The 25470-nt window shown below is 35.7% G+C and overlaps 1 protein-coding gene across 2 annotated transcripts in view; it reads right to left on the bottom strand.

Moving 5' to 3' along the window:
- Positions 1-25470, bottom strand: part of LOC149565124 (sister chromatid cohesion protein PDS5 homolog A-like) — a 246144-nt gene that overhangs the window by 53771 nt on the left and 166903 nt on the right. Inside the window, exons 23-25 of one of the 2 annotated variants that reach the window (XM_089818670.1) lie at positions 7394-7474; positions 5850-7289; positions 5623-5736 (exon numbers count right to left, since the gene is read on the bottom strand). The exons of the other annotated variant lie outside the window; for it this stretch is intronic. Coding sequence (XP_089674796.1) covers positions 5623-5736; positions 5850-7289; positions 7394-7474 — 1635 coding nt within the window. The remainder of the gene's footprint in view (positions 1-5622; positions 5737-5849; positions 7290-7393; positions 7475-25470) is intronic. 2 annotated transcript variants of the gene reach the window in all.

The following is a 25470-nucleotide window of genomic DNA, read 5'->3' as shown; positions in this document are numbered from 1 at the left end:
CTTCTTGCTGCCTCCGGATAGACCTGCACTCAGACATGAATAACTTTCGAACCAGAAAAGATTTACTCAATCCAACCGTTGAGATTTGGCGTAACTAGGTTTCAAACAACATATAATTTTTTTAGAGAAATCCAACGGTTCAAACCCGAGATATTGACCACGCATCAGAGTACATTTTTTTGCAAAACATTGCTTCTTGCTGTCTCTAGATAGACCCGTGAACAGACATGTATAACTTTTGAACCAGACAATATTTTCTCAATCCAACCGTTGATATTTTGCGTAACTAGGTTTCAAACAACATATAAAAATTTGAGAGAAATCCAACGGTTCATTTGGGAGATATTACCCACGCACTGAGACTAATTTTCTGCAAACATACCGAATTCGACCCAAAACTAAAACTTTTTAATCTTCTGCAAACTATCAACTTGTTTCCAGTGAGAAGATAAGAAAAATCCGTTCAAAACTTAGACCATCGAAAACTTGCACAAAGACAAAATGAAAAAAACATTCCATATCTCTCCAAATTCGATTCGTTCTCTACATAGCCGACTGGCTCTCATTTTAAAACTGACTTTCTTTTCCTAATTAAAGGATGTGAAACGTTTTCTTCTTATTTAGAAAAGAAGAACGTCTTCTATCCAAAAAAAGGATAAGAATCTGAAACGTTTTTTCTACCAATATTAGACAGTCGTTTTCTAAGTTAGGAATATTCCAAAAATTGCCTACTACCTATTATTGGATTCTAAAAATCATTAAACACTCCACCTACGAACTAAAAAAAAATCTATTCTAATTTAAGATCCACACACCTGGTCCTAGGTGGCTATATCTGGAGAGCTTATCGAATTGCTACTCTAGGTATGCCACCACATGTAGGACGTTATTACAAATTTCAAAAACTAAAAGCATTTAAAACATATCATTAAATTTCCTATTACATTTTCAACAATGTTGCCTCCTGTAGCATTTCTCTTCTCTGCCACTGCAGCACTATGTGTCTTCATGTATCCAATATATATTTATTGTATGTTCTATATCATCATACTTCACATTTTGGATCACTAAGTGATGGTCCCATATGCAGGTAAGAGAAGGAACCCAAGTTACAAAACTATTGATCAATATCAAGATCACTCAGAAGAAGTCTCTCACATCAATTGCTTGAGGAGAAGCAATTTGAGGAAGGGCAGACTGTAATGTCCCCTTTATTTTGTAAAGAAGTTTAAAAATAATAAGATAAGTGAATAAATAAATAAACACCTTTTATTAATAATATATTTAATAGAAGAGAATTCAATTATAATATATCAAATGTTATCTTGTCTTCCTTAATTCCCTCTGGGGATCATAATGCATTTTTTTCGTCCTTTTATTAGTGGCTAATTGTAGTAGTTTATATCTTCTTTCTATTGATCCCAATAGATTTAACACTCTAAAAGAATATAATATTAACTAGAGGAAATCACCAAATCCGTGATTGATCTTGTATGTTTTGATTGTGTTATTATCAAGGTTGCATGGGTACTCGTACCCACACCCTTGGTACTCGTACCCACATACCCAAGTACCGGGTACACGTATCCCACGTATTGGGTACTCGGTGGAGAGCATCATAGCTATGGACCTTGATTAAGATTCTGATTTTTTTTTGGGTTTTTTAATTTTTGTATTAGCTTGTTTATCAAACTTAATTCAATACCAAATCAGTTTGAAACTTTGATACTCATTAACAGTAAACTTTATCACTGTTCAAGTCATAAGTTTATCAGTTGCAATATATCACTGTCATATGATTTAGGATCTTCTTGTTCATGTTTAAAGTCTGCCTTCTTTGTTATGCATCTAAGCATTTATCATGTATTATTATTTCAAAATTCAAACATATAGCAAATCTGAAACTGAAAAGAATACATTACATTTGCAAACTTTATCACTGTTCTTGTTTTGAAAAACCATTGTCATGACTCATAATTTCAGATTTTTTATAAATATAAAAGTATAATTTTTAAATAAGTTTGACATACCCAAGTACCTCCGTCCCCTATTATGAAAAATACTTTAAACATAAAACATTCAGCAATAGCATATATATATAAAATTTGACTTATGGCTCATATTTTCAAATTTCTTGTTTTGAATGCTCAATGTCATGACTCATGACATATATTTTGGTTTTTATATTTTCTATAAAATATTAATTATATAGAAAAAAATTAGGCATACAGACGTACCCCCGTCCCCTATTTTGAAAAATATGCGTACCCGTACCTGTTCCCGTACCCGTTCTCGTTCTCGTACCCACGTACCCGTGCAACCTTGGTTATTATATATTGTTTGACTGATACTCTTGTTGCATCCTTTTCAATTCCATCTGAATATTGCTGAATTATCGATTCCTCTTACTTGGATCCTTCTCCTGCCCACTCAACTCTATTGATGTTCTTTCTTTCGAATAAGCTGACTGGTATATGTGCCTTGTTTGATCCGAGATGAATGCTATTTTTTAGATGTTGATAGATATTGAATGATTTATGTGGTGATCGTCCTTAGGCTATTATTTGCCAAAGGACTAATTTTTTAATTCTTCTACAAGTCTATTAGAAGGTTATCCACAGTTCTGCTATAATGTCTTGTATAATTTGATCATAATTCTGTCATAAAGTATCCATGATCTTTTGTCAAAAGTATGTTACAACTTCTAATATACTTCACCTTCAATCACAATTTTTGTTCTTATATGCTGATCATTCTATAAGCTTCACCCTGCAGGATGGCAAGATCATGCTGTGAGTACCACTATAATGTCCCCTCTTGGGATTCACCTTACCTTAACTTGAAACTCCCAACTTGAGTTTTGGATTTCACTTGTAAAGGGTACTATGTTCCTCTTAATTATTCTCCAATATAATTATTTAGTGGCTACTTGGTAACTTAATATATGAAAGTGTCATACATATAGGATATTTTGTGATTCTTATTGAAACATCACTTCTAACTCTACTTTAGAATCTGTTTAATCTCATTAGTACTTCAATTATTTTTATTTATCCTCCAATATATATTTATTATCGTTAGTCCTCAATATCCCCTTTAAAATAACACTCCATCTAATAAATGTATATACCTTATGCTTTTTTGCCTTATATATGTACCGCTTCTTTCATTTCATAAGTTCCTTTGATCTCCTTCAATATTTTATAATGGTGGAAACTTAAATCATCATTGCCTATACTTGGTCAGCTTTCTATTTACTTCTTCTCTCCTTATTATTAGTTGCTGCAATCTATTATGTCAAAGTCTTTTCTCTTTGTCAAATCCATCCTTCTCTTCCTTTATCAATGACTTACTTGGCCTTAGCCATTACACCTTCAGTTTACTTAATATATCATATTGCATGATATGTAAAAGTTAATCAACTTAGTCGTTCCCCATTACACCTTTATCAGTTTCGCCTCCATTCAAGTCTTTTTTGCTACCTTTTTATCTCCCTGATCTGACTTGCATATTGAATAAATGATGTGTTTATCTCTCACCATAAATATGTCTGATAAATCGGAGGAAATTAAGTTCACTGTTTAAGAAGCACTGATGTGGCTTGTAAGCTGAAGATATCCCAGATCAATTATATTGATCCTAATTTTAGTATGCAATAATCCCAATCTTCAGGATTGTCGATTGCTGGTTAATATCCAAATTTCTCACCAAACATCCCGCTACCACTTATGGTGTCTTTAGTTCAAATTTTCATGACGAGGTTATCACTGTTGTATTGTCCTTGACTTCTGCAGGTGATTTTGTATATTCTTCCAAAAAATTCTCCATTCCATTTTGATGATCACTCCCAATATAAGATCAATGTAAGGAAAGTCTGCATATTCTAAAGTTTTCTGAATGTATAAGCCACTGTCTTACTAACAGATTACGTGGCAATATTTTCTTCCTACCCGACCCTGTATGATACCATTTCCTTTCTTCATATCCAGGTTTCCTTTTCTGCCAGGTGGCTGTCAGTTGAGCTGGCAAATCTTATTCACTGTTTGATAAATCTTTCCCCATTACACTGCTCGCTGGTCTCCCATGATCGTCCCTACTTCTTTACTTCCTGTCTACATCTATCTATTTGACTCTATGCATTGGCAGTATATCTTTTCATGGATGCTTAGTCAGATCTAATGATTTTTTTTGTTCCTGCAGTTTTAATCTCATGATAGGTTATAATGGAAGAGACATACCCCTCTCTTAATTCTAATTTAACTTACAGTTAATCCTACTTATCTGTTATATTAATGTTTATGACTAGTAATGATGATCTCATGACTTCCTTTTGATGTTCATGGCAATCATATTATGGGACTCATAGTTCTCTATTTTCCCTTAGTTGACTCAGTACTAAGTCAATTAGATAAGGTTTAAATGTTATTTATTCATTAAATATGTTTGTTATTTATATATGTATCATAGGATACATACGTATCAGATGTATAATTAACAAATTGTAATGTGTATATTTAGATGATAATATCAAATGTATATATTATTATGATATATAAACATATATACTATATAAAATGATAATATATACATCAAGATAATATTTGATATATTATTATTGAATTCTCTTTTATCAAATATATATTATTTGTAAAAATCATTTATTTATTTATTCAATCATCTTATTATTTTTAAAATCCATTACAAAATAAAGAGGACATTACAAAATTCATAGGATACAAGAGGTAGTTAAGACATGTCACAAACTCTGCAAGGGACACTGGTCCTCTGTCATCCCCCTCCTAGTGTCTAATTAAACAAATGAAGGATTGTTTTTAAACCCAAGGCTGCTTGCTGCTGCAACATAATTTTCTTTTCATTATGTTAAACAATAGGGTTTCTTTTAGAGTTTTGAAAGGGCTGTGGAGATACAAAGAAGCCACATGCCTCTTAAGTTATTTACTTTTTAGTCGTATTGCTGATTTGTTTTTATCTGTTGTATGTTTTCCAGCCATTGATAAACATCTGTGAACATTTCTGTAACATGTCCAGTAAGATCTAAGAGACAAGGGACAGTTCATGGATATTTCAGACATATTTACACATCATCAAGATGTCATTAATACCGGGATAGCCAGAAAATCTCAAGGGATGCCTTCCTATTGAATATAGAAGGGAAAAAAAATGAAGATGTTGATAAAAACCAAATTAATCAATACTGGATACAAAAATATATATGTTAGCATATAAATGAAGCATTGATGACTATTATAATGATCTTATGGAACATGCATCAATCACATGGTAATTATAGAATATAAATATTTACCATCATAAAAAATTCTTCAAAGAATTATGATACAAAATATTCAACATGGAAGAGGAAGCTCCCAGGCCTTACTTGAAAATGGCTAGATAGCCAAGTACATCTAATGCAGCAACATATCTAGGACATGCAACACCAGGAATGCCTAAAGGATAGATTTAGGCCTGCCAAATGAGTCGTTGTGGAGAATTTTCCACAGAGGACTTACATTTTTAAACAACTCTAATACATCATACAAACACAAACAATATGGTACTCAGGAAACTTATAACTTTATAGAGCATAGTAAAAGTTATTACCTCTTCAATTCCGGATATTCTTTTCTTGTTGAAATGTTTTATTGGAACCGCCCCAAGATTATATCCATTCTTTTGCAATAGCTTCTTTTCAAACTTCAATTCATTTCCATGAATCTGTGAACAACCAATGAGTATTGCATATATAAGATATTTTTTCAAAGTTACAAAGCCATCTAATTTGTTGTATCACTAACATCTGTCATCAAATGTTGTGCATATGAAATTACCTTATTTTTCAGGGACACACTTTTGCTCTTTGAACTTGGACCATGAAATTTTGTAGAAATCTTTGGACTTCCTATTATAAACTTATCCGTTGTTTTTGAAAGTTTATCATAACTGGCACCTGACTTCTTCTTCAAATCCTTTATTAAAATCTGTTCTGAGCCTTTGTCTTCTTTTGGCTTCCCATTGTGAGGACACAATTCTACTTCTAAAATCTCTCCTAGGAGCCTTTGAGCGTTTACTTCTTTGAAGTCTGGTGATTTAGTTTTAACTTTCAGATTTAATCTTTTCCCTGAACCTTTTCGTCGGCCTTGCCTGCAATGAGAAAGTGCTGAAACTGTGAGAGTCCTATCTGATGAACCTTGCTCCTGATCTGCAGAATAAGGCAGTTCAGATGAGTCCCTATTACGTTGATCTTGTTTCATCTTATAGCTATCCAAAACATTGAGAGAGATAAATGCTGTTTCAGAAATTAAATACTGAGCCGTTTCAGAAGTAAATAATTTTGAAATAGGTAACTCTGGTTTGCTTTGACCATCTAATTTGTAATCAGAACCTCTTTCAAACTTTTGATTAGGTTGAGACACCTCCAACAGTTTAGGATCCATTCCTGTAAAGCCTTGCCTAGACACATGGGAGATCAATTCTGTTTTTTCTTTACTTAAACAACCTCGTTTTCTTTTTGGAGAGACCGGAGCTTCTGCAATTTCATTGGGTGCAATCTCCTGTGACAATCTTTCAGATTCCACAGTTGTCAAGTCCGATGAGTTTATTCTTCCTTCAGAATTGGACCTTTTGCCTAGGATTTTAAAGCATCCTTCTTTTTTGCTTCGATGCAACAGTGATGGGTTAGAAAGATCATTGTGTATACTTTCAAATATTACTAATTTAGAATCTGGTGATCCTTTTCCTTTTTCAATTTCATCTTTATATTGACAAAATACTTCTTGCCTTAGCTTAGCTCGTGATGTCTTAAGCCCGTTGTCATCTTTACCTACAACTATTTGTCTCTTCCCTTGGGAAACCCTGTTTTCTAGCCCCTTCCTTGGTCGGCCTCGTCTTCTTTTAGGAATCTCTGACACTTCTCCAACACACATCATGACATTATCATCAGCTGACATGAACTCAGTGGATACCATTTCTAGTATTTTGTTCTTTGGCTCATCCTTATATTTTTCAAAACCTTTTCTAGATTCTGGTTTTTTGACCTGTTTTTGATCCTTAAATTTAGCTAGAACTACTGATTTGTTCTGTGTTTCACCACTACAATCTAGCTGTTCCATGAGCATTTCCTGATTTATTGATTCACCGGGTATACAATCCTTTCTGTTTTGTTTGACTCCTTTCCTGATGTTATTCTTCAATAACTGTACTTTTCTATTCCCATATTGACGTTTGGCACCATTCTCATATGCATTACCACAATGTTTCTGAATATGATTCTATTGAGAACATGTAGAAAGATAAATTAAAGATAAATTCAATAAGCACTAAGGAAAAAGTATCACAAGAAAGTTAAAAAATAGGCAAAGACTCAAATACTGACATCTGCCTCTGGGAAGACAGCTTTGAAATGTCTTAATACATCATCTCCAACAAGACAGGGCGGTAAATGGTTCCCATCAACCTGGCATTATAAGAACTAAAATTAATTTAAGAGCAACGAGCATAAGTGCAATAATACAATACATAAAATGTCATCTTGTTCTTTTCTCCACTAATGTTAACACTAACATTGCATAGGAATTTTGAAGGATTCAAATAATACTTTCTAATTCATCACATGACCAGAATTCCATCACAAATAGGAATGGATAGGAAGTTTCAAAAATGCCATATCAGTTTTAAACGTTGCTTGGCAGTTCATTTCATGGTATGGAAATCTCCCGTAGGTCATGGTACTTTTGTCTTGACAAATGTGTTGGCTTTGTTGGTGAGAAAAAGCACAAACAGTGTATCTTTCTGATCTATGGCATTTGAGAGTCTTTTAGTGCAAAAAAAGGATACTCCTAGTGCTCTTTTCTGTATTAGACATAATCACAGCAATGAGATTCCAGAGAATGTAATGGAGATTTAAGTTGCTTGTAGGAAAAAATTTATTTAGGTGCAGAGAGGAAGTATATGTCCACAGGAAGGTTACTGTACATGTTCTACCAAAAGCTCTTTGCAACTGCTTTTGGCTAAACAATGATAGTTCCAAAGTCTCAAGTCACTCTTGTGTTGTGCAAAGCTGTAACCATCACTAATTTGCAAAGAAATGTGTACTGTGCCAAAAAGCAGAAGAGGCACCAAAAATCCTTAAATGTTGTAAATTTATAAATTTTGTTGCACAATCAGCCTAAGGGCAAGGTAGAATTGAATTTTGCCTCCACATGTGCCTACTAAACATAGAAAAGCATCGAGGTAAATTTTGTGAGGGGTTTGACTAAGCATAGAGATGACTTCTTGTGGATTGTGGTCCATTTTACATGTAGGTGCATCCGGTTCCCCCTCCTCCCGCACCCATGTTACAAATCTTGGAGCCAAAAGGGTTGTGCCATCAAGACAAATGGTTGGACAGATAGGAGGAATAAAACACTCCTAAATATTCTTGTTTCCTACAGAGGTGATTGATCATTCCACTTTCATAAACAATTGAATAATTTCAATTTCAATTTTTTGATTGATCCATGGCGATTGGTAATTATTTTGAACTATTTTATTTTTTAGGGTCCACCACGTTCTTGAAGTCTATTGATGTATTCCAAAGTGTGAAAAATGTCACATAATTATGAGAGGCTATTGAGGAAGTTGTACAAGAGGTTGGGGAAGGAAATGTGTTCCAGGTGGTGACAAATAATGCAGAAAGTTATGTTGCAGAAGGTAAACTTTTCAAGTTTAGAAAAATTGATGGAGAGATATCTATAAATTATTTAAATATTTCTTAACATATAAAAAATTCTAATTAATTTAAAATTGCTGCAGGTAATGTTTTAATGGAGAGGCACCCCGAAAAAAATTGGTCTCCATATGCAACCCGTTGTCTTGACATGAGTTTGAGGATATTTATAAGTTCAAATGGGTCAAATCACATGTTGAAAGGGCAAATAATATCTACAAGTTTATCTGCAATCACACATTGGTTCTTGGCATAATGAGGAAATGCATGGGGCAAGAGGAGTTGGTTTGTCTTGGTATTACAAGGTTTGCCTCAATTTTTCTCACATCAAAATCCTTGTTGACATCGAAGGCAACTTTGAGACGCATGTTTGTTGGGAAGGATGGACTTCCTCATCCTATGCTACGATCACCATAGGGATAGATGTGGGAAATTGCATTTTTGATGAGGCAAGTTTTTGGACCCCTTTGGAAGAATTTCACAGGTAAATTTTATGAGCACCAACCCACTCAACACAAACTGCTTTTCCACCTTATCAATACTACTTTCTCAATTGATGATGGATAATTATTCATATCCTCTTACTTTGAAGTCAGCCAAAAAACATTTTTTATCTTCTTACACTTTCTTATGACCTTTTTGAAGGGGGTTTGAATCAATATAATACGATAATAACAACTTTTGCAATATTAAACTTTAATCCAAACAATTAACTTCAAATGCTAAGACAAGCAATCATGCACATTGTTGTTGGTAAATATTGAGTAGCCAATGGGCCCCTTCAGGAAGGTTCTTGTTATGTAGTTGACAGGCCCCTTCGGGAAGGTTCTTCAGGATGGTATATGTGCAACTTTGGATCATTGTTGTAATCAACATTGTAAGCACTATGTAATCTCTTCGGCATATATGCGAATAATAAAAGGAATACTTCTGTGTTACATATTCTGGTCTATTGTTTGCATGCATTAATAAACCATTTACCCCGTACGATAAACATTTGGCGCCGTTGCTCGATGGACTTGGAATGAAGGCAAAGAAATGAATACTAATGCCGAATCAGCTAAACAAAATAAGAATAAGTTGAAGGAAAAAGATGAAATACGCACAGCACAAGGGAATTTAATTTTGGCACAACAAGCTGAACGCAAACGAAGGTTTCAGCAGATTAGCATTGAGGAATTGCTGGAAAAGACTCGACAACGGTTGGATTTGGTGGAAGAAGCAAGGGGGAATTTCGTAACTTGCATACGCCGAGGGAGAAGAATTTAGACGGAAGGGGATTAACTCGCATGGCTTGGAGTGCCGTGGGAGCACGAGTGTGGAGTGAACTCTTTGTCCGAGATACACTTCTGGAACAGACAACTTTGCTTGACGAAAACACTTCTTCACCAAATAGCACGACTGTTGGAAATAAAACGACTGTTCAAAACAGCGCAGGTGTGCAGAACAGCATAGGTACACAAGTACCTCCAACTCGAATAGTAATGGCTAGACCAAAAGAAAAATTGCCAAAGTTTGATGGTGATGGAACAACCGATCCAATCAGACATTGTAAGACATGCAAGACAATCTGGATAGTGAATGGTGTAACCGATACAAACGAATGGGTTTGACAATTTCTAGCAACCCTAAGGGGTGTACCAATTCATTGGTTTGCCAATACGAATCCCCAAAAAAAACCAATTGGGTGGAAGTTAAAAAGGAATTTATCACTGAATTTCAATTGCTGCGCAACAACAATGAGATCATAGCAGAGATATACAACACAAAGAAAGGAAAAAATGAAATAGTTCGAGTATATGCCAGAAAATTAAAAGACTTAATAAACAAGGTGGAAAGTAAGCTGATAGATGGGCTGCAAAAGAGATGGTTCATTGAAGGACTACACCGGAAATTACGAAAGAAAATGAAGATTGTGCCACCATCGTCATACACTAAAGCATATAATCGGGCAATGAACTTTGAAAGTGAGCAGAAAACAAAAAAGAAGAAGAGTAGCTCATCTGATTTAGATGACGACACGTCTTCGAAAGAAGAGAGCAACGATGACGAAAAGGGTAGCAAGAAGGTCCAAGCTCTCTAGAAGGATATGATCCAAATGATGAAGGAATTTAAGAACATGCAGAAAGAGATGAAGCGAAACGAGCTATGGTGCACAGAATGTAAGACAGAAGGTCATACGAAGGGATCCTGTCCAAAGAACCAGTTTTGTGAGATCTGCCAGATCATTGGACATTCCACAAAAGAATGTCCCTTCAATCTGAAAACAAGAGGCCCTCAACAAGTGCTCCTGACCTAAGAGGCATTCGAGTCAGGAGGGAGCAGAACCACCAGTAATGAGGGTGCCACATCGGGAGGGTATAAAAATAATAGACTAGGGCAAAACAACAACAATGCCAACAATAATAATGGGAGCCATAGTCGAATTCAGTACAATGCGAATGACTGCCCGATGGTTCAATGCCAAGCATGCAATTTGTGGGGCCACTTTGCACGAAATTGTACATTAGTGAATACACCAAAGTTGTTATGCTAATGGTGTAGTCCAACAGATCATGAAGATGCCAAGTGCCCAAAATTAGGAGTGAATTTGATCACCATTGGGACGGATGAAGAGGAGGTTCTGGCAATCACACGGAAATAAGCAAAACTATACCTCGACCTAACGGAAGAAAAGAAGAGATGGGAGGAAATGCGAGCAAAAATTGAGAAAGAAATGTAGGCGGAGAAAGCACACTTGAAGGACATTATTGGTACCTCAACGAGGAACTGCACAGAAGAAAACATCATACGACAGATATTACAAATGGAGGTACTAGTCAAAATAAACGATTTGCTGCTCACAATGCCTCAACTCTGATCAACATTCACAAACATCGCTCCAACTACTAAACCACCGGGAGAACATGGAAGGGAGAAGGAAAGTGGAGCAAGTACAGCGGACGGAAGGGAGAAGGAAAGCGGAGCAAGTGCAGTGGACCTATGTTGTTAGCCCTGACATCCAGATAACATCTGGCGGTCGTCGAGATGGGTATATTAGGAACGGTCCTTTTAGACACAATTGTGGATGGAGGTTCATAGGTAAACGTCCTACCAGAAGATACCTAGAAAAAGTTGGGACAGTTGACATTGTGGCCACCTACATTCCAGTTGCTCACGACAGACAAGCATGGGATCAAACCATTGGGAATCCTAATGGCACAACCAGCGACTATTGGAACACAACCGTTCCTACTCGATTTCGTCATCATTCTGCTGAAGAGGAGAGGATATGACACCATTCTGGGTTGAGGATGGCTCGTACAAGCAAAGGCTAAGCATGATTGGAAGAAGAATACACTATCAATAGAGAGCAAATGACGAAAATTCATTATTGATTTACACACACAAATGGTGGGCGAAGAAGCTCTATCATCTGATTCCAAAGAAGAAGATGAAGGAAAGCAGAGATTAGAACCCAATGAGGGAGTCCTATGGTTGGAAGGTGGATTGACGGACGATGATTTGGATTCGGTGAACAGTCTTTTCTACTGGCAGATGGAGGATTACGAGCTCTTTCCAAGTTGTAATATGTTAAGGATTGACAAAGGTGAGAAAAAAGAGGGAAATGAAGTAGAAGAAGGAAAGGTGGTTACGACAAAAGCTGAAGGGAAGAGCATACAGTACAAACCCAGAAGAAGGAAGATTCCACCGTACAGTACATAATAAACGGACTGCATAGAAAGAAAATGTTACATCGAACCGCGAATTCACTAGAAAGGTGTTGGTAGCAAGGAAAACACATTGTATGGTCTGCACAAGAAACAAAGAGGAAGGGCTTAATAAAAACTTCAGCAGTATGGAGTGAAGGTTCTAAAATCAAGAATACAGCTATTGATGGCAAGGAGTGGCAGCCGACGAAATTCATGGTACCGAGTTTTGAGAACAAGCTTGGAGATATGGAAAGTTTGAGGGAGGGATGGTATAATTTAAATAAACTAGATGAGTGACGACTGCAAGCACAATGGGCTACAAAAGTTACACAAAATAGGTGGAAGTTGTGGCATGAGAAGTGTTTGAAATTGAATAAATTTCAACTAGGCCAGTTGGTATTAAAGTATAGCGGACAAAACGAAATCAAACCAGAAAAGTTGTCAAATGGGTCGGACTGTGCCAAATACGGGAAGTGGATGATAACGAGGCAATAAAGCTATAGACATTGGATGGGAAAGAAGTCCCAGAAGCAGTGAACATCTCCAAGTTGAAAATATATCATGCGCGATCTATTTCGTTGTTGACGAATATTGAGGAGCAGTAAAATTCAGCGAAATTTTTTTTAAAAAAAAAAGAGAAATCGAAAAAAATTTGAAAAAAAAATTAAAAAAAAAGAAAAAAGAAAAAACAAGTGAAGTTATTAAAGCCACCGTACAGCGGCTTCAGTAGGACACTGATTGCCATACGATCTTTTTAAGAGACCTCATGGCCGTATCGAAAACACAGTAAAGGATTTTATTATTCCACCGTACAAACTTTTTCCCACCGTAAGGCGACCGGAGATTGAAGAGCATGATAGTATCTGGTAGGCATTGTATAGTCATCCTTCTATTTCCATCATACAACAAGGAGTCAACACAGGATTTTGCCTTACAGATTTTATATTGCCCCGTATGGCAATTGCTTAGTGAATGTCTTATAAACACCGTACGGCTTGTCTCAGGGAGATTAGTCCGTAGTGAATGAAAAGACCATACACTGTATGGAAATCTAAGGCATTCGTGACCATACGCTGTAGGGTGAAAAGGGAAGGCGAGTAAGAAACACAGACCGTATAGTGTACGCGTATGGTGGGGGAAGCAACAGGTGTAAAGACCGAATGGGCACTGCAGGTGATCAAGATTTGAAGAGCAATCACAAATATCGTATGGCCGTACGGGATTAGGAGAAGAGATTCAGTACTGTACGCCGTACGACCAGAACAAGTTGAAAGCAAATGAGTATCGTACGGCCATAAAGAAGAAAGCAGAAGGAAAAAAGGGAAGTCGTTGGAGAAGTGGGAACATCTTCAATATAGGAAGGGAGCCATGTGCACCTAGGGCACTGCCCCAGGACCTTGCGAGGGCGCTGTCCCTTGACCCTGGTAGGGGCGATGCCCCCTAGACCCCCAGTCAGTGCAGTTATCAGTTGTGGGAAGTGTGACTAGTTGATGAGACTTGGAGTTGCTGCAAGCATGGAGTGTCTGTGTACAAGAGGTGAAGAGAACATCAGAGCAAGCCTTTCAAGAGGAGTGATACGCTTTGAGGCACTTGGAGTAGGTGTTGGACATGAAGTTGTCTTGGTGGATGCATAGAGAGCTCGGGAGGAGCTGAGCATCTAGTTGAAGGCAGTTCAGTGAAACTTGGCTCAGGGTACACAGGAGTTAGAAGCAGAGAAAGCAACATGGGTGGCTATCAAGGTTAGCTTGATTAAGGGACAATATTGTGTTAACAGGGGCTACAGATGCAACGTGGTTTGGGGACTAGTTTGATGCAGGCACGGGACAAATGTGAAAGTGGTGTGACAGAAACAGATCTATTTTGTTGTAGTTAGTCAGTTAATGTATTCTGTTTTGTTAATCTGTCTCGGATATTTTGTAATTGTCATCCGGAGACGACTTTTTCTTTTGGGGGGGATGATATTATTGGTAAATATTGAGTAGCCAATGGGCCCCTTTGGGAAGGTTCTTTGGGATGGTATATGTACAACTTTGGATCATTGTTGTAATCAACATTGTAAGCACTATGTAATCTCTTCGACATATATGCGAATAATAAAATGAATACTTCTGTGTTAAATATTCTGGTCTATTGTCTGCATGCATTAATAAACCGTTTACCCCGTACAGTAAACACACATGAACACAATAATACAAAGATTTACGTGGAAATCCAATGCGAGAGAAAACTACAACAATAAATGTTTTATATAAACTTTGTTCTTTTACAATGTATTGTAGGCTTCAATCTACTAGAGGCTCCAACTCCCACTCTTCGCAAACAGTGACCTACTAGAAGCTCCAACTCCCTCTACTTATCTTCGTGAGCACCAACCCACTATACACAAACTTTTGTTTCCCATCTCAATAATGTTGTTTTCTTGAACAAATTATGGACCATTAATTCATTTTCTTCAATCTACATGGTTTGGATATCTTACTTGAACTAGCAGATATCCCCCTTTGTATTTTCCATTAATTGAACAACAATCCTCCCTTTTTACACATTTAAAATACATATAAGTCAGATTTTAATCAATCTGAATATATTCTATTATTTCCTTTTTCGACCTATCTGCTCTATACTTTTTCATTTTATCACCACTTTCCAGCACTCTTCTTTTTAATCATTTCTCTTCATACTTTTACTACACTTCTTATATTCTATATATCCATTTGACAAATCCTTTTTCTTTTACCTACTTCCTATGCCCTCTTCTAATTTCTTGCTCACATTTTCTCTCTTCATTATTCTTTCTTTTAGAATCCCTTTATATATATTTTTTAATTCTGAAAAGTTATGTCTCTCGGTTTGTAACTCTTCATTTTAATCCTCCTTTTAATTATTCTTTTGTGAACACTTTTTATTATGATCGTAGTGATTTATCATCTTTGTTATTCATGGCACCGCTTTGTAATGATTAATATTGTTCACTTATAGTTGCTTCATAATCTTTGACTTTACTCACATATCACTACATGCTACATATCATTGTCTTTCTCAAATGGTAACAATATACTTTCTAATATTGGAACACTATCTTCATCGGACAAATCTTTCTGATGACCTGGCAGAACTTTGTCTTGGTTGACAATGGACATCCTTAAGTAAATTGATTTATTCATTTTTCATGCCTGTTTTATGACTTACGTCTTCCACTCATATCTGGGCAATATTTATTTAAAATATTAATTCCTTCCTCCAAGATTGATTCGATACCATGCCTGTTTACATATCACTGCATATATATGATCACCATCTTTGTTTTGGTCTAAAGTTTCATTTTTTTACCAATCACTCAATGCTCTTATCGGGTCTCCACAATTCATTTTATGGCTGACTCAGCACATACAAGAGGCTTTATTACTACCATAAATAGTTGTTATTCTGTAATGGTCCTTGTCCTTATCTCTTTGTTTGACCATTATCTTTTCGATCATTTTTGGAGTATATGTCTGCTGTTAGAGAATGATCCCAACTTGATTTTCAAAACAATACTGTATTTGTCATTATATGAAAACTCCTAACGGCATCCTTTGCATATTTTGTCCTGTGCATTTGTGTCATGGATTTTATGGACAGGCGTATGTATAGTAGAATCAACCTTTATCAATAATTATATCTTTGAATTGTTATGATATTTGTGTGCCATTCTCTTTGCTGACTTGCCGCCGCCTTAGAAAATCTGATTTTGTTTTTTCACCCTGTTTGATGGCATGTACAAGTTATTAGGGCAGGATACTATTGCTTTCATTCAATTTAATTGACCAATCAACTCATAGAATTTAAAAGATTAAAAGAAACTTCAAATGTTTATATCTTTTTCTAATTTTTCATTATTTTATAAATCACATTTTTCAATCACTCTATTGGACCATACTATCTTTGGTAGGGAGAAAATTCAATTTTCTTCAACAAAAATACAAATATTTTCTAACAAGTCTATCATGCATTAATGAATGCATTAATTACAACTTTATCCTTTCCACATTTGTGACAAGTTGATTAGATTTTTCAAAAAAATAAATAATTTTTTTAATCTTCCACCTCACTCCACTTTGGACAAAAATGAATGTCTACCCAATATTAATTATCACAATCTATTTTTCTTACCATGTTCAAATATAGAGTTAAATGTTTTATATTTTATATTTATTAGTTTTACATTGATGTCTATTTTTCCCAATTGTAAAATGCTATTTCTTTAAGTTTACACTATGTTTTACTAGCTACTATTTTACAATCTTGCTCTAATATTTTTTTATATCATTTTACAAGTTGTAAAACTAATACCACCCCCCAAACTTACTAGATATTTTGGTAGTTTGAATTAAGTAATCAATAATTTACTATACTTCCATTATTGGGAACAACAAGAATCAGGGGAGCGATAGATGGGTCTAACACCAGAATCATCAAGAGCATTCTTAATGAGACAATATGTCCTCCACTAGGATGAGGGAATCTTGAATTTATCTCTGATTTCTGCTCACTGAATTAGCATCCCATCACATAGGATATCCTTTAAGGCACAAATATCTACCTTAACCCATTCCTTAGCAAAGTAGCCTTGAACAAGGGCCAAAGGTTTTGCATTGCTTCTGAAGTTCCACCATATAGAACTCTTAAAACACCAAATATTACCCTCTTCAGTCCTCTGAATCCTTCCAAGTATTGGTCTCACACTTGTCTAGCTTTTCCACAATGATCTAAATACATTGGAGCCTCCTACCACAATTCTTCCTTCCAATGCCAAGAAGTCCAATGTATCCAAATCACTCCAGAATTCAGCTCCATAAGGGTGTCCAGTATTTAAGTTATGCCTAATGAGTACTTTCCAAGGCTCATTACCCTGAATTGATTTAGCAATCCACATAACAGCCAAAGCTATACCTTTCTGTCTGAGATTCTTCAAGCCCAATCCTCTAGTCTTTTCTTTTGGTGCACCAATCCCATCTACTGCATGGGTTCTCTTGGTTCCTTTCCCATTTGACCATAGGAAGTCCCTGATAATCTTTTGAAGGAAATCAAATTGACTAACATTAAATAGCCAAGCAGAAGAGAAATATACAGAATAGGATGATAAAAATTTCTGATAGACTTGTACCCTAACAGCCATAGTGAGGTAGAATGAATTCCATTTATTGAGTTTAGCAGTAACTTTAACTCTAATCCAGTTCCACATATCACTAATGTTTAGATTAAAAACAAAAAGGAATTCCAAGATACCTCACAACATGTGAGGGTCCCCCAAACAATACCATATTTGTTGCACCGAGGGGGAGACAAGTCCCATTCTAACAAACTAGATTTAGAAATGGAGATTTTACTTCCTAATGCTACACAAAATAAATCAAGTTTTGCCATCAAATGATCCATATTATCTTCTTCCAATACAAATAGGATAGTTGTATCATCAACGAACTGCACATTAGATATCTCTTCATTATTTGGGAGTCTAGGGCCTTCTACTCTAGGGGATAAGGAGTAGTCCCTAAGAAGATAATGAAGAGAGTCAGCGGCAATAACAAATAATGCTGGAGCTAGAAGACAACCCTGTCTGATTGATCTGGAAAGCTCAAAAAAATCTGATCTGTCACCGTTAACCTCAATTGCAGCCCTAGCATTCTTCATTAATGTTTTAACCATATGGGTAAAAGTTGCAGGGAAACTAAGAGCTTCCAACATCATTAAGATTAAGCCCCATTCAACCCTCTCATATATTTTCTCATAATTAATCAATAACATGCCCACACTTTGCCTTGATACTTTAGCCTAGTCCAAAGTCTCCCAGCAAGTAATAAGATTTTCCAACATGTATCTCCCTTTCACAAAACTAGTCTGAGTAGGGTTGATCACCTTGGGAAGAATACATTCAATTCTAACGACTAGGATCTTGGCTAGAATTTTATAGACCACATTGAGGATTGTAATTGGACTCTAGTTCTTAATGAGCGTTTTGTCTCCTCCTTGAGGAAGTAGTTTAATAAGGCCTGAGTTGATCACCTGACCTAGTGATATACCTATTGTCATGCATTTTGTCACCACAAAATGTAGGTAACAATACAAAACTAGTACGAAACTTTTCCAAATTAGTTTTGTATTTCTCTAAGCTTATTTCATTATTTAATTGGTTTGTATTGATCAATTAAATGACACCAATTGATATAATGAATCATTTTACTAAAGGCTTTTGTCAAGTCTTTTTCATTTTTCTGTTTGTCGAGCCTATGCTTGATTTTTGAGGCCTTTAATTTCTTTTTCTTTGTTTTTGAGTGTGTGTTTGTTGGTTTTTAATCCTTTGGTTTTGCTCAAGGCACTACTTTTGGTTTTCCCTTCGATTTGATCTAATTTGGGGCTTAATCAGAGTTGTTAGTCAAAAGATATGACCAATTTAGTGCCCAAAAAGTGGACCTTTTTTATGCAACTACACAAATTAAAAATATCATGTTATATTTTTAATTTGACATTCACATTTTGAAAAATATAACTTAAATTCACTTTATGTTATGTTTCTAAGTAAATATTACTTATTAAATGAAATTTACACATTATATTGTTAATATGATAATGTAAATATAAATTATGTCCCATAAAGTAATATTTTATCAAAATTAAATTGACATGTGCTTAAATGTGCAATACATCTTAAAAGTGGACACTTTGTATGCAATTGCATGTAAACTCAACTTAATGTGCAATGACATCAAAAAGTTGAGCTACATATGTTATATGCATATGCATAAAAAAGGTGAGTTTTTGCCTTGGGTTGCATACACAAGTAACTTAAACATGTCTTTGCACTAAAAAGGTGCATTTTGCACCAAAGACATGTAATACCATCTCCAAAACTCGTTTTTGGGAAAAATACATGTTTTTAAAACATGCATATGCACCAAAAAGATGTGTTTTTGCATTGCGAGAGCCCATAACATGTTTTTAAAATATGTAATGGCCTCTTAAAGGTGTGTTTTTCTCTCAAACACATGCGTTTGCCCTTCTAAAACACGTTTTTGGAGATTGAAGGCAAAACTTCATGCATTTGGCCTCCAAGAACTTGTTTTTGGTGATTTCTCTTAGATTCTTCCATGGAATGACTTGAAATCTTTCCCTCAATAGGCATTTTTATATCCTCATGCATTCCCATGCATTTGGAAACCTTATTCAGCCTAAAAACATTTTATTTCAACCCCATTTGGAGCCGCATTTTGAAGAAAAATGCACATATTTGGGCCTTCAAAATTCATGTTTTGGCCAAACAAGGGGTCACTTTGGAGTTATGATCATTGTATATGTATTTGGGAAAGTCATTTTTGCGCTCACAAGTCAAAAATGATTCAAAAAAATGCATTTTTTGGCCAAGTTTTTGCAAAAACAGCCCAGATTTTTTCATTAAAAAGTCACATTTCTGTTCAAAAAACTCAAAAAATGGCATTTCCAGCACATACCTTTGATCAAGAGGGGTCGCTTTTGAGTTTGTATGCATGCTATTGTCTTTGGAGGCTACGTTTTTGGCATTCTCATGTCAAATTCAACCATAAATGTCCATTACATGCAAATAGGGAAGAAGTCAAAAAGTTGTTTGAAAATCCATATTTGAGAGAGAATTGGTCTTCAAGTCTATAAAACTTGCTATTTTGGCTCTTTGATCATCAAGTACGTAGACATTTTCCTTCTTGCTAATTAATTTATGCTCATCTTGCTGATTTTATGCATGTTTTAGCTTGATGCTTCACACTTGTTGATATAGATGCCATGAAAAGTGTTTTTTTCTTTAAAAATGATGAAAACTCTCATTTTCACACTTCTAGAATTTCTCCAAATTCCAAAATTTGCACTTGAAAGCAACTTGCTTGTTGACATGTTTGAGTTTAAGACCAAAGGCATGTGCTTGTTTTTCATTGTTAGCTTTTTTGTTTTTCTTCTTTTGGAAGAAATTGCAAGTTCTTTTCCAAGAACTTGAACACGTTTCACTTCACTCCACTTTCCATTTCATGCAAGAGCATCATTTCATTCCATTTCCATCTTTCCATGTCACAACACTTCATATCTCATTCTTCACATGCGATTACATGTATTTCCCTCTATCATCCGCACGTACATGTAATCCTATTCTCCATTTCCATTTTCACTCATCTCACTTTCCGCACCTAATCAAATGTCATGATTACATGAAAAGTCTTTTAGATGTAATTGCATCTTCAAAACCTGTTTTTGACTAATAGTCACTTTTAAAAGGTCGAAAAATGTCACATGCATGTATTCCCATGTACTTAGACTTCACCTTTCCTCAAAGACATCTATAAAAGCTAACTTCGCCTCAAGGCACATTGCATTCATTCCTTCCATATGCACTTACACTTCATGAGAAAAATACATGTAATTCTATTATTCCATGTCATAAAGCATTTCATCTCATCCTTCACACGCACATACATGTAAGCTCATCCTCCATCCGCATTCGCATGTCATCTTACTTTCTATTTCTCATTACATGTTGCATATAAATGTAATCCACTTTCCGTTCAATGACATCTTGAAAGCCCAAGCCACTTTTTAAAAGTCAAGAGTTTTCATTTACACACATTCCCATGTGTTCCACTTTCATGTCCCAAAGTATATTCATCACCCACTTCATGTTTTCTCTTTCTCCACCTACTGTTTTCCATCCTCTACATATGCTTTCCGGTTCATTTACAACCATCACGTCTTTCATAAGTATCTAATCCATACTTCGAATACCCACTCCTCATGGATTTGTCATTGTAACTTAAATCTCAAAGCTTTCATGGATTCAACCCCATTGAAACTTTCATGTTGCAACAAGTCAAGATATGCTAGAATTTCTATAAAGAATGAAAACATCAAGTAAAGAATGTGTACTTCAAAAAAGCAGTAATTCATTTGGTCTCCATTTTCCGGATGGTCGTATGAGAACCTGAGTTCGTGGGGAATGCGCCAAGCACTTTGCTTCAAAAAAATAAAATAAATAAAGGTGTTGATGGAAAGTTATTACGAGTTTACATCTGGGCATCGCCAAGAAGGTTTTCAAAGTGTCAAATACTCTAGAATGTGCCAATCTACAAAGGAGAATTCATGACAACTTGAACGAAAAAAAGCTTGATCACATCAGGATTTCAAATGACAACAGAGAATTCATCAAAGAGAGTCAAAGGCTATTAAAAGATGCAACACCATGGTTATCAAGGTGAATGCGGTGACACAAAATAAAGTAACTCTCCACCTTGATTTCATCCGAGATTGCATCGTCAAGTACAAGGTCCTTCAGAACAATCCCTATGACTGTTTCAATTCTCTTCCATCTTTCTTCTTCTTCTTCTTCTTTAATGTTTGTAATTGAAGAGGATGTATCATATGAAAATGTGTAAGTACATGTAATGTGAGTTGCATGTAACCCAATAATTTCTATTTTAGTTAGACTAGGTCAAAGTTAGTTGAGTTGCTCCCACTTTTTCCTCCGTTTTTTTCTCAACTCCTTTGCTTATATAAAGGAGTTCCCTCTCATTGTAAAAAACATCTTTTGTTGTATGCAAGAAAGCTCTGCTAGACTTGTGCAAGCATAACTTTGATTGTGTAGTACGAATTTGGGAGAATAAGTGAATAAAAGAAGCAATTGGATTCAAAGCTTTGACTTGAAGCAATTGTTATAAAGCAAATTAGAAGCTTTGATTGTCATTTGTGCCTATTGTCTTTGATTCATGTTATTATTATGTGTTCAATAATAGAGCATAGCTATTTAAGAAGCAATTGGAGCTGAAGCTTTGATTGGGAGAGATTGTGACAATACATAAACTAGGAGCTTTAACTGTAGCTTGTATTACCATCTCAAATTCACGAAAAATAGTTAGAATTCCTTACTACTGGAAGCCTTTTTGCCCCAATGGTAGAGGTTATTCTTACAGAATAGGTTAAAACAAGACTTAGAGCTAAACAAGTAACTTTCAGCTAGCCTTTGAGTTAGTGTTGGTTTATTAGTATCGCCATTTCTAGCTATTAGATAGAAGTGTAATTAGAAATTTCATCTTGCCCATTGCTCGCACCACAGGTAAGTGGATTCTTTCCAGAATGCTAAGAGGAAAGAATATTGACAACACCTCTTACAAAATCTCTCAACTTCTTGCTTACCTTGAGTTGATCCAAGGAATGGTGAAAAGGAGGAGCCTTCCCTTTAATGTGAGAGACTTTGTCTCACACGCTATGGTTGGTCATCTTATTTTGCGACTAGATTTTACCCAAAACTGTCGGTTGCAAAATATCCACCCAACACTACCTCCTTCAGTAGTGGACAAATCCATTGAGAATTGACTTTGAAGAATTCCATAGGTATACCATCCAGGCCAGGGGCCTTCTCTCTACTCATGAGAGATATTGCATTGTTGATTTCTTGAACAAAGATGGGCTCTCCAAATTGTGTAGAATCTTGATCTAATAACTTCTTAGGGATGACTCGAAGAATTTTTCTTCTAGCCTCCTTTATTTTGCTGCCAATATCATCAAAGACAAAAAGGTTTTTGTGATATTGGGTAAAAGCATTAAGAACATCCTCTGGGCTAGAGAGGGTAGAGTCATTCTCACAAACACAGTCCATCTTATCCTTGGCCTCTTTATATTTCAGTATTTTGAAGAAATTTTTTGACCCTCTGTCATCCATTTTAAGCCAATTGACCCTTGATCTTATTCTACCTCCTTGAATCTTCTTAGCCTGAAGCTTTCTAAGATCATGTTTAGTTTCAGCAACTAACTCCACAGCTAGGAGACAAGAAGGTTGAGCTTGAACTTAGGCTTTTGCATTTTCTAATGAATCGAGAAGAGAGAGTTCTTGAGCCTTGCTGTTTTTGGCACTTTTCTTACCCACAATTTTGAACAAATTTTGCCAAGATGGTACCGTTTGATTCCATTTGCTAATGGGGTCCCCATGGTGACAAATGGAAGAATTGTACCAATGGATAACTTTGACTGCAGCCCGCACATGTTGATCATCAAAGAGGGAGACAATTAATGCAAAGGCTTTGCACTTTTTTTTCAGGCCTAGGACATCCTAATTTGAAAATTTCAATCAGCATGGGGTGATGGTCCAAGAGGGAGTAGGGAAGAACCTTAACTAGATTGTCATCAGGGGGCTTGGAGCAACTGCAAATGTCTTTATCAAAATAAACTCTACCTAATCTTGAGTAGATCCTTTTATCACCCTTTTGAAAATTAGAGTAGGTAAACTAGATGCCTTTTGATTGATTTTGTAGGTCAACCAAGGGGTCTATAAGATTAAGCTTAGTTAAAAGTCTATTTCAGAAATATTGCTCATTACTCTTCCATTCAAATTTCAAACCACCTGATTTGTCCTACGCCCTTTCCACCATGTTAAAAACACCTGCTAATATCCACAAGATGTTAGGTAGGTTGGTGAGCCATTGCCATAGATTGATCCTTTCACTATGCTCATTTGGATAAGATAAGATAAAATTATTAATGTCCAACAAAAGACCACAATAGGTCTCTGGGACTGAGGGTTTACAACTAGACAACTGACAACAACAAGAGCACCAAACGGTGTCCGAGAAAAGAAAATAACAAGAACCAAGAAGAGAGAGGCCAAGGAAAAACTAGGAGTCTTTTCTTGGAACAATGAAATCAGTCACAGAAGGATAAGATTGTGTGCAAGTAGGAGCCCTATACTATCTCTGTGTACTCATGGAAGAGTGTCGTTGGCGCAAGAAACTATTGTGGGGTCTAACAGATCTAGAATGGTTAGTAAGACTGGTAGAACTAGATAGCCTTTTCATACCTTGCAAAGGAGATAAGGGTGTAAAAAAGGCAGTAATAAGCTGAGCAGAGGTATGCCGGTGAGGAAGTAGTGACTGTAAAGTATTGTCACAGAGAAAAATAGCCTCCTGAAGATAAAGCACTAGATACCGCTGGTCACAATAGCTGAAAAAGGTTGAAAGAGAAGAACAGTCCCAGAATGGACAATAAAATCTGATGGAACTCTAAAATTTTCCAACTTTTAGAGTCCCAAATACCATACCAAAGAGAGAATTTGCAGATCTTACCCACTATTGTGTTCAAACAATTGTTGATGAGCCAGATTGCACAAGTGTCAGCAGGAGGACTAGAAAATACGTAGTTCTTGTATTACAATGGAGGATTCACGTTATTCAAAGAGTGGTCTATTTCAACATACTTATCATTGATAAATGGTTCTAGTAGTCAAATCTACTCAGCAAGTGATATCAGCATGCCTTTAAGGTAGTAATATTCAAATTGTGGCATAAAGTATGATGGACCTGTTGGTGATATAGTAGTGCATACAACAACAGTAAAAGTAAAATGTCAATTACGTATACAGTGAAACTTACTAAATTTGCTGTCAGACATGTACAGAGAAAACATAATTGACAGGAGTTTAGGAGCCAATGTTATTGTTTTAAGAAGTTAAGTATGGAGCAGCACGAAATAGCATTAAGTTATAGTTGTTCAGATCAACCAGCATACCAATCAGAGTCTCATAGCTACAGTTGAAGACATTATATACAACATTTAATTCATCTATTCTTATTCACAATAAGAATATGAATATTTCATTTGATATATCTGTACCAGTATACTGCAGTGAAAATATTATCTACAGTAGTGTCACAAATAGGAAATGCAAATGTAGTAGATGAGGACTCGTGTGGGCAAATATATGCAGTAATTCAAAGATGTGACGGAATTATTGAGACAGTGTTGATAAGATTAAGGCTGTGTCAAAATAGTATAAAGTTATACTCAAGCTGCCATTGGAAGTCTCCAAATATTGCACAGAAATGCTTGTACACCACAAGATTAATCTTCAATCCCATAATGTAATTCATTTTTCCAACGAGATTTGGTAGTCTGGATTGAACTCAGAATTTTGAGAAGGAATGAACCAATACCCATGAGGTCTGATATATGAATTAGTGAGTTTGGCACAAAATGCTATTGAAGGTGGCATTGATGTTGGAGAGAGGACCT

Source organism: Cupressus sempervirens, chromosome 3 (genome assembly GCF_028749045.1).
Source record: "Cupressus sempervirens isolate cs-2001-9-10 chromosome 3, ASM2874904v1, whole genome shotgun sequence".
Lineage (NCBI taxonomy): Eukaryota > Viridiplantae > Streptophyta > Pinopsida > Cupressales > Cupressaceae > Cupressus > Cupressus sempervirens.
This window is presented reverse-complemented; position numbering and strand designations above follow the sequence as displayed.